General features: G+C 50.0%; 1 protein-coding gene across 5 annotated transcripts in view; it reads right to left on the bottom strand.

Annotated features, from left to right (window-relative positions):
* Positions 1 to 286: 286 nt before the first annotated feature.
* Positions 287 to 9,348, bottom strand: part of Mtmr14 (myotubularin related protein 14) — a 44,382-nt gene continuing 35,320 nt past the window's right edge. For 3 of the 5 annotated variants that reach the window (XM_036181338.1, XM_036181341.1, XM_036181342.1), the window contains one exon: positions 287 to 832. In XM_036181338.1, coding sequence (XP_036037231.1) covers positions 649 to 832 — 184 coding nt within the window. In that variant the 3' untranslated portion in view covers positions 287 to 648. Of the gene's footprint in view, positions 833 to 3,828; positions 3,985 to 9,348 lie in introns of all 5 variants that reach the window. The other 2 variants (XM_036181336.1, XM_036181337.1) reach the window with 1 other exon arrangement.

The raw sequence follows: 9,348 nt of genomic DNA, 5'->3' as shown, positions 1-9,348 counted from the left end.
GATGAAAGGCAGCTGTCACCAAGCCCACTTAGGTCTGTTGACCCCTTCTCTCCCACCTCAGTCTTATGAACTCATATACTACCCTTTATGGCTTGAATTGACTGATGGGGGCTGGGAATTTGGCCTATCATACACAAGGCCTTGGTTCCTTTCCCTAGCACAGAAAGAACAGACAGGCAGACCCAGGTGTAACATTCTCTCACAACTCCCCAAAGTCTCAAACCCTTCATAAGGTTCTGAGCAGCTCTAGACTGTCACAACCAGAAGAGATGCCGGAGAAGAGCCATTCAAAAAGACCTTGATTTTATTTTGTAATCAGTGCGGGTGACTCTCCTTCCCAGGAAACAAAAATTGCAGAACGGGGTCTTTTATAACATTATGGCCTCCACGAGGCCCTAGGAAAACCCCACACAGTTTTGGGAGTGGACAGGAATCCAAAGACCAGGGTTGGTGGGAGGCAGTGACAGCCAGGAGGCTGGGAGCTAGAAAACCCCATCCTCAGGCCTGCTCAGGTTTGGGGCTGCCATGTGCGTGACTAGAGAAGGAGGGTGAGAGACATCCCCCTGCTCTCCAAGTGCCCCTTTGCCAGGCATGATTCCACTGAGGGCTCAACTGAGACAGGAGCAGGAAACAGCTGTGCTGTCCACTTCACAAGGCACTGGTGCTTGTGCCCCGGAGCCCAACACCACGGGCAAACTGTTCTAGCAGGCCCCCGATGGCACCAGAGGGACTGGGGGTTACTGCCCGAAGTCCCACTGTGCTGCTGTATGCAGACAAGAAGGCAGAGCGCACCTCCTGCAGCCGTGTTTCCCGGTCACTCAGGGCTGTAAGTCTGCAGAGAAGGAGAGAAAGATGGATTTATCACCGCAGAACAGGATCCCATAACCTCACTCCACATGGACTAGCCTCAAACTTCCAACTGCACAAAATCAGCATCTAGTTTGTGGCTCAGATTTCATATTCCCTTACGCAGCAATTAAGTTTCAGCTCTTGGTCTGTTCTTCCAGTGCAGAACAACTTTTCTACTGGGTAAACACTCCTCCTGGTGATGACGGGGAAGGGGATCTAAGCAGTGGCATATTTGCTTCAATACCCATTGGCTCCCGTTCCCTCTAAGAACAAGCTGTGGCACAAGCCATGTGCCTGCCTGTAAGGAGACTTCCAAGATATGGCAGTGGGGCTCAGCTGCTAGCAGGCTATAGCCTTCTTGTGGCTAGGACCACACACCCGTGGCTGTGAAGAGCTTTGGCCATAGGAAACCCAGCTGCCCTGAAGAGACTAGAATCGCCCAGTGCTAAGCCTGGGCTCCAGCTGCATCTCAGTCCTGCGGCCTCCCAGGTAAACAGCTGGGAAGGTGTTGCGCCGACTTTTCCCTTTCCTTTTAGGGCACTGATCACGGCAGACCAAAAGCCTCACTCTACTGTCTGGAATTAGAGGTCAAAGGGGGAAATAAGCACACACAACTCAGGTTTATCCATGTGTGGATTCCACATGGGGTTGTCTGACATCCTAGGGTCTGTGACAGAAGAGGCTTGGCTACCATCTGGCACCCATCCTCTGGACTCAAGGTCAGGTATATGCAGACATTTGGCTGGAGGGTTGGCTGGAGAGCCTCTTCAAGGGCCACAGACCTAGCTGAGTCTTCACAGCCCATCCACCATGGCACGAAGACTAACACAGACCACATTAAGTCATCTGCACTTTGTGCCCTCTGAAAGCCATCCTTGGAGAATCCTTCCAAGACTCTGTCAGAGGCAACAGCAATGTGCCCCCTTCCTAGTAAGCCCGGGTCCTAGGGAGTCCGAAGTCTGGGAACAGAGGACAGTCTTAAGGCCAACAGGGGAGGACAGACAAGTCCCTAGAGAAACAGGCTGATGGGAGTTGTCGGTGAGAGGCAGAGAGAAGCACCAGGGGGCAAAGCAAAGTCAAACCAACCCCACAGCAGCACAAGGAAAATGAGGTGACGCCAATCCCTGTAACCCAGAAGCAACCCTGAGGTCTCTGCTGGCACTGTGGGGAGACATGTGTCCTTGAACCTTTCTAATCAGGCTTTTCTCAGGTGCATGTCTCTCAGCTTCTTTTTGGCTTCAGTGAAGAAAAGGATGTCTCTATCCATATAATACAAGAAGTAAGGATTATGTGGGGGCCTACATGTGTATTCACACAGCCCTCCTTCAGGCAGCAAAGGGACAAGCCAATCTGTTTAGGGACAAGAAAGTCAGCTAAGACAGACTACTGATGTTCGCAGGACACAAATGGGCAATGGAGCTGGACAGCAATGAACAGTCTCTCTCAAGAGCAGGCTAGTACTAGGCTTAGGAACATCAAGGTTGAGACTTCAAGACATAGATGGGGAACAAAGTGGCTAGGATTTAGACTGCTTCCTCCTAACAAAGTCCAAGGGTGTCTTCACAAGTAATAGACAGACTCCAACTCAATTCTGGAGGTTCTGAGATCACAGAATCTTTTGTCCTTTGAGAACTTCCCAGCTCTGGGGGCTGGCTAGCAGCTCAGAGACAGCATGTACTTTGTTGGTTCTAGGGAGGATGATCTGGGGCTGGGACAGCCTGTTTCTGAGGTGAAGGATGCAGACAAGCAGGGCAGGGGGTGGTCCAGGGTGTCTCCAGACGATTCTTTGACCAGTCTGGCAGAAGACAACTTCTTTATAGAAATACCTAAGGATTTTTATTTTAGCCTCCAAAATGGGCTCAGGATGTGGCTTGTTTGGTTGAATGCTTCCTTAGCATGGATGAAACAGAGTTCCATTCCCAGGACCACCACATAAACCAGGCTCATTTTGAATCTCAAAATTCAGGAGGTAAATAAAAGCTGGATGATTAGAAGTTCAAGGTGACCTTTGGCTACTACTACACTAGGCCAACCTGGGCCAGACATCCTGCCTCAAAAACATCATATTAAATAATCTAAGATCTAGCTTTGTGTATTGGGGCCTGGCAGCCAGGGAGGCTGTATTAAACAATGGATTTGGAAGCCCTATGGTGACCTCCCAGTTCCAGGGCTAGGACCTGAGAGTATTATTCAGGTATCCCAGTGTCTGTCTAGCCCCTGCCTGACTTCAGATGGACCCTCTTCTTTCCTTCTTTACAGAATAACTTGCCTCCGTTCAGACAGCAAAAGGTTGGGTGTTGTGAACTGTCGTCACCAGTATGGTGAGAAGGAAGACTTACCGAAGGGCCTGTTGTGTAGCTACATCTGAGGAGCAGGCCTACTCCTCGGGGCACTAGAGGTTCTCGCTTGCCTGACCATCTACCAGCCACCAAAGATAGCAAGGGGACATGTAGCCTCCCCAGAGGAAAAGGCATGAGATCTAGCAGTGCCACCCAGGCCTTATTTTTGTCCTGAGGCAAAAATGCAGAGCGGGGGGTAGAACATAACTCTTGCTTCTGCTTGGATTTCAGAGCCAGGCTAAGCCAGTGCCATTTTGCTCTGGTCTTCAACATACACCTAGCTTCCTACCCGACTGTTCTGTTTTCAAAGGACTCTCATGTCAGGCAAAGCCTCACACATAAATAGAATCCTCTAAAGTTGTAGTCCAGCTAGCTCTCCCTCAGGGTACACCCAACATATCCGTGGATGGGTTTATGGAATTGAGAAGTGTGAACATGAAGCCTAATGCAGTTCCTGAACTGCCACAGGCATCCTTCACACCCTGGGGATCCAGAGGCTGCACGCTAACGGGGAGGGGCGGAGACCCCAAGCTGCTCCCTCTGGTCAGCCTCTGCCTCACTCCTGACCAGCACTCCTGATTGCTCTCCAGCTTTTGACATGGGCAGGGGAGTATCCTGCCTTCTCAAGCAAGACACTTACAGACAACTGTTAGGGAGCTCATCCGGGAAGCTGAAAGGGAGAGAGGAGTCTGTGTGCAGGACAGCCCGTTCCTGAATACTGCCACAGCCCGTTACCATCTGCCAGCTGCCAAAGTCTGTGGAGAGAGAGGATCCGGGCAGGGAATGGTCCACTGATCTGGGGCAGAGAGGAGAGAGAGGGGAGATGATGCAGTCAGTCACATGCCTGACAGGGGTGCCCTGGGGAAGGTGGGCAACACAATGGCCCTGGGCCACAGCCACAAGGTTCTGATGGAGCAGCTGAAAGCCAACCACTTTCTCCAAAAGAGCAGACAAAGCTGGGTAAGGAGTGACTGAGAAAGAAGACTCTAAGCTGTGCTGGGCCGTGAGGACAGTGCTTTGTGTAGATACTGAAGCCAAAGACCAAGAGCAAAGCAGGGCAACAAGAGACGAACCAGACCCAAAGCCTGTGGCCCATGTGCCTTTCCTGGTGGCTGATGCAGTTAAGTGACAGGAGATTAGGCTGAAGCCGGCCTCAAGAGCAGTCACTCTCTTGGTGACATGCATCTGTGCAGCATGGAACCCAGGGCCACGGAGATCTTATCAGAAGGGAGGGAGGGAGGGAGGACCAGCCCTTTGGAAACTGGAGGGTGGTGACCTAGATGAAGAGTGAACAGACAGAGCCCTGAGGTCTCCCTTCCTCTGCAGCTCCTTCCAGGAGCCAGAGTTTGTATCCAAGAGTTCCACAGAGCAAACTCATGGCTAAGCCCAGAGGGGAGGGATGAATCAAACCAGGCTGCCAACTGACAGCTTCATCAGACCTCTTCTGACAGAGGGAGATTTGGGAGCTGGGGAGGGAGGGAGGCTGTGCTGCCACCTCCTCCCTCCTCAACAGCTAAGTTCTCTCCTCTGTCCTGGACAGCAGCTGACCTGTGGGCGGCTGAGAGGCTGCAAGTCAGTCTCTGGCATCAAGCCTGGAACTTACTACATAGCCCAGGCTGCCCTTAAACTTGAGCAGTCCTCCTGCCTTGGCCTCCCAAGGACTAGGATTGACCTTTTACTATTTAACTCAAGAACAGCAGAAAGGCTCTTGCAAGGATGCAGAAACAGGGCCAGAGCATGAACAAGTGGTGGGGTCAGGAAGCAGGTGAAAAATACTTTACCCTACCCACTTAACTGCTGGCATCAGTGGATCCTGAAGTGACAGCACACCCCCTCCCCCTCCCCTCCCAGTTGTTTGGCCAATCTTACTGTCAAGCATCCATGACCTATGCACAGCTCTGGTGATCTGTTTCAAACAGGCCTGCAACAAACTATGTAGTCCAAATTGGCTTTAAATTCATAGCAATCCTGCCTCAGCTTCCCAGTGAGCCCCCTTACACAGACACAAGAGTTTCATTATTATATTACATTTATGCGTGTTTGTATATGTATGCATGCCACTGTGGATGTCAAAAGACATGTGGGTCCTTGGGATTGAACTCCGATTATTAGGCTTGGCACCAAGTACCTTTCCTGGGTGAGCCATCTCATCAACCCTATGAGAAGTTTTTTAAATTTAGGTTTGACTACAGATTCGTTCTGAACTTATAGAAGCCCAGCACCTTGACAGAAAGGAAAACAGATGGCTTTCCACATTAAAAGCTGCTGTGAACTAGAATGCCTGCCAACACTGGGCCTTGCCACACTCATCATTGTGGTGACCCTAGGCAAAGTGTGAGGTCTTCAGGGATGAGAACAGGATGTGGTCTACTACCTGACAGAATCCTAAGGGTGCATGAGGCCAGGCATCTTGGCTTCTAGATAAACGTCAGACCTGTCAATCACAGCTAGCCTCCTAAGAGAAGCCTGCCCTGGGTGTTCTGACTGTGTTAGGCCATCAGTCAGTACAAACCCTCCAGAGGCACAGCCTGGCTCCTCAGTCTCCATAGCCCATCTGAAGAGTAGACTCTTTTCCACTTTTAGCAGCTTATGGAGAAACAGCTTCTAAGACTCAAAGAAGATTTGGGAGTAGGGATAGAGCACCTGAACAGAGAAAGTGGGAAATAGGAGGCATTCTATGCCATGAAGTTTCTCAAGCCCCAAAACCATTCCCTGGAGGTTAGCCCAGGTAATCACAGACAGTGGACATGTTTCTGCTTAGTTCCCCTTAAGCACTCTGGTCCTCTGGGGTAGTCAGTTCCCTTTGCTTCCCAGAGGCAACACCAGACCAGAGAAGCTGTCAGGTGGATGAGGCAGCAGGGCCAGCAAGAGGGCATCCCCTCCCATGGAACAGAAAACAGCTTTCATTGAGCAGCCACGCCTGAGAGATACTGACATTTTTCAAGAATGAAACATGAGATCTTCTTAACCTGATGTTTAAGTCAAATAATAGGTTATGTAAAACGACCATTCAGCTCTTGCATTGAGAGACACTCCAAAATACTTGGATTAGAGTAGGCTAGAGGGACAGCTAGAGACAAGAGGTAAGTGTCCTCCTGGAGGGACCCAGGCCTGCATAGGAGAAGGACGAAGAGCCTTAGTCAGCTCAGCATTTGGGTTACCCGCACCAGCATTAGAAAGGCTGCAGCCCAGTGCCCAAAGCTCCTACAAAAGGGTCAACAAAGCTGTGAAGAAAGAAGTCTGAGTTTTGTCTCCTCTGCTTGCCTGCTCAAGCACCAGAAAGAACATAGCCAAGCAGCCCACAAACTGGAGGCCTGGAAGACCTAAGCCTCTGTACAGGATGGTGGCTTCTGGTAATACTCCACTCCCTTAGCTAGCCCCAGCCCAGGTCCTTCTTCAGTGGCTCCCAGTCTCCCTATCTCCTGGCAGACACCTAGCTAAGGAAAGTTATAGCCAGGGAGCCTCTAGCTACTACTTTCTGTACTGAGACACAAGAAAACAGATACGAGTGCTGGCTGAATCCAGGCAAGACTAGGTCTGAGTGAGGTACCAGGCCTGGCCTTTTAGTAGCTTCCCAGTGCTCTGACATGGCTGGCAGATAAAACGATTGCTAAGAACAGTTCCTAAAAAACAGCTGCAGTTTCTGAACATTTCTAGGAAGAAAAAATATCCGGCATGCGAGGTATGCCAGATACCTTACTATAGTACACCATTTCACCCTTTTTTTTTCTTTAACAGGACTCAGGATCACTAGTCCTACTTAAGAATGGGCTGAAGACTGAGCTCGGAGAGAGGGAAGTGACCCCGCCCCCCATTCCACCTTCAAGTTGCACAGCTGGGAATGCCAAAGCTGTGAATAAAATCAGGTCTGGCCCAAGTCCATTCTAGCCAATTTTCCTTAAAAACAAACCCAAAGATGCCAGGTGATGCTGGTGTACACCTTTAATCCCAGCACTTGGGAGGCAGAGGCAAGTGGGATCTCCGAGTCTGAGTCCAGCCTGGTCTACAAAGTGAGTTCCAGGGCTTTTACACAGAAAATAATATCCTGGGTGGGTGGGTGGGGGACGCTCTGGGGGGAGAGAGGGGAAATCCAAAAGACAGGGACTCACCATGTAGCCCTGGCTAGCCTGGAATTCACTATATACACTAGGCTGATTTTAGACAGAGTCCTGCCTCTGCTTCCCAAGTGCTGGGATTAAAGGTGTGTACCATCACCGCCTGGCTGATTGTTCCTTCTCAATGTGGGAAGGGCTAGCTCATGAATGGGCACATGACTTCCATGAGAGTATAGCATAGAGTTCTTAGAAGTGTGACTGGAAGGAGAGGCCTTCATGAGAGCCTTCTGTGTAAGAAAGAGCAAAGGGGAGTCTTAGAAACGGCCAAGAGCCACTTTGGCAAGATGGAGAAAGGTGGCCTGGGGAGCAAGGCAGCTAGGAGAAGGAACCACAGGGATATAGGTTTGGGACCCTGTGAGACTATACCTGAAGGCTACCTTATGTACTTCCTGTTACCTCACATTTTGAAAGCACCTCAATAATCATGCTGTCATAGAATGTCTGAAAGTACAGGTAACTATCGGAAGTTCCTGGTTACAGATTAGAAAAAGGAAAGCCATTCATCAGGCGACAAGTGACATGAAGGGAATATCTGAGCCAAGTCCTAGACTTTGAGGGAGGCTATATGTCACTGGATCCAGACTTATCCCCTTGAAACCAATCATTAAGGCAACCTGGGATGCATCTCAAGGATGGCCCCACGGCCTCTGCCCACTTACCTAGGAGGGGGCTCTCACCAACCTGGCCTTTGCCTTTTTACATGTGTGCATGTCAGCTCAGGAAGGCCTCCTGCATTCCTACTTCAGCCCAAGGAGAAGTCTTGGGGCTTCCAAGTTTTTTCCTTCAGGTCTCAAGCTGGGACTGCCTTAGGTATATCTGCACTCATGTCAGCTCTGGAGCAGGACAGTAATCTCTGTACTGCGGAGAGCAGTCAGGCTTCTCTGCTGTGTAAGGCAGCCTGGGACAGAGCTCATAGCTTTATAGTGAGCAGGTGGCAGTGCCCGGGGAGCAGCTACCTGGGCAGCAGAGGTTAGTTCCTGTGTTGCTACTTAGCTATTCAACCAGGCTGCTGGGTGTCTCTCAGCCAAGTTCATCTGCTCTTCAGGCAGCCTGGCATCAAGCTGGGCTCAGTGGTGGCACCATCCTCCTCAGTCATAGACAACACTGTGCCAGAATCCCACCCCTCACTCCTAAGGGGACATGAGAGCAAAGATTAAGGCCATGCCAAGGTGGAACAGGTGACTTCCTAGTTAAGGCTGAAGTAGACAGGTACACTTAAGAGTTCTGTGGCTAATTATGCAGTGGCAGTGAAAAAGCCAAAAAGTCACTGTCTTCCCAATGAGATATGTGGAATTACAGCCTGGTAAGAATCAACACTCCACAGAGCTTTCCTCCCCACTTAGAGCAAAGCCTCTGAGATTCCTCTCACGAGGGTCCTGCTTTAAGAGAGGCAGGGTTAGAGAATGTGGAGCACATGAAACCCAGACACATCAGCAGTGACTTTGGCAGTCATGGATTACTTTCCTAAAGGGCTGCTTTCCACACAGATCTGCCTGGAGCTCTGAAGACCTGATTGGCTACTGTTACCTAAGAGGCAGAGCAGCTAATGACAGGATCCCTTAGGCACTTTAAGATAAAAGAGACTAAATTAATTTTAATGTTAATGGAAATACATAATTAGAATGCTCCAAATCAGAATAGTGTAGTCTTTCAAAACCTCTGGCAGCAGACATCTGATTTGGAACTGTGTTGCCTGGCTAGCTGGGCTTGGCTCTGGACAGGTGCTCTCAGAAGATACTGTTCACAGCAGTTACCCCACACACTGTCTACCCAATCCCCATTTAGGTCCATGCTAGCCTGGGCCTGGACTCAGGGTGTAGGGCTTTGTGGATACCTCAATACTCCTCATCTCCTAGAGAAAGGACCTTTATGGCCATCTTGGACTAGCTAAAGAAGTCTGAGTCACTCAAAGAAGGTAAAAAACCAAAACAGTAACAACAAAAACCATCCATAAGACTGAAGGAAACTGACAATTGGCCGAGGAAGCAGAAGGAGATAATAAAAAAAAATGGGTGTGAGAAAAGGTGACAGCATGGGAGCTGTCT

Source organism: Onychomys torridus, chromosome 3 (genome assembly GCF_903995425.1).
Source record: "Onychomys torridus chromosome 3, mOncTor1.1, whole genome shotgun sequence".
NCBI lineage: Eukaryota > Metazoa > Chordata > Mammalia > Rodentia > Cricetidae > Onychomys > Onychomys torridus.
Note: the sequence above shows the minus strand (reverse complement) of the source record. Positions and strands in the feature narration are given on the sequence as shown.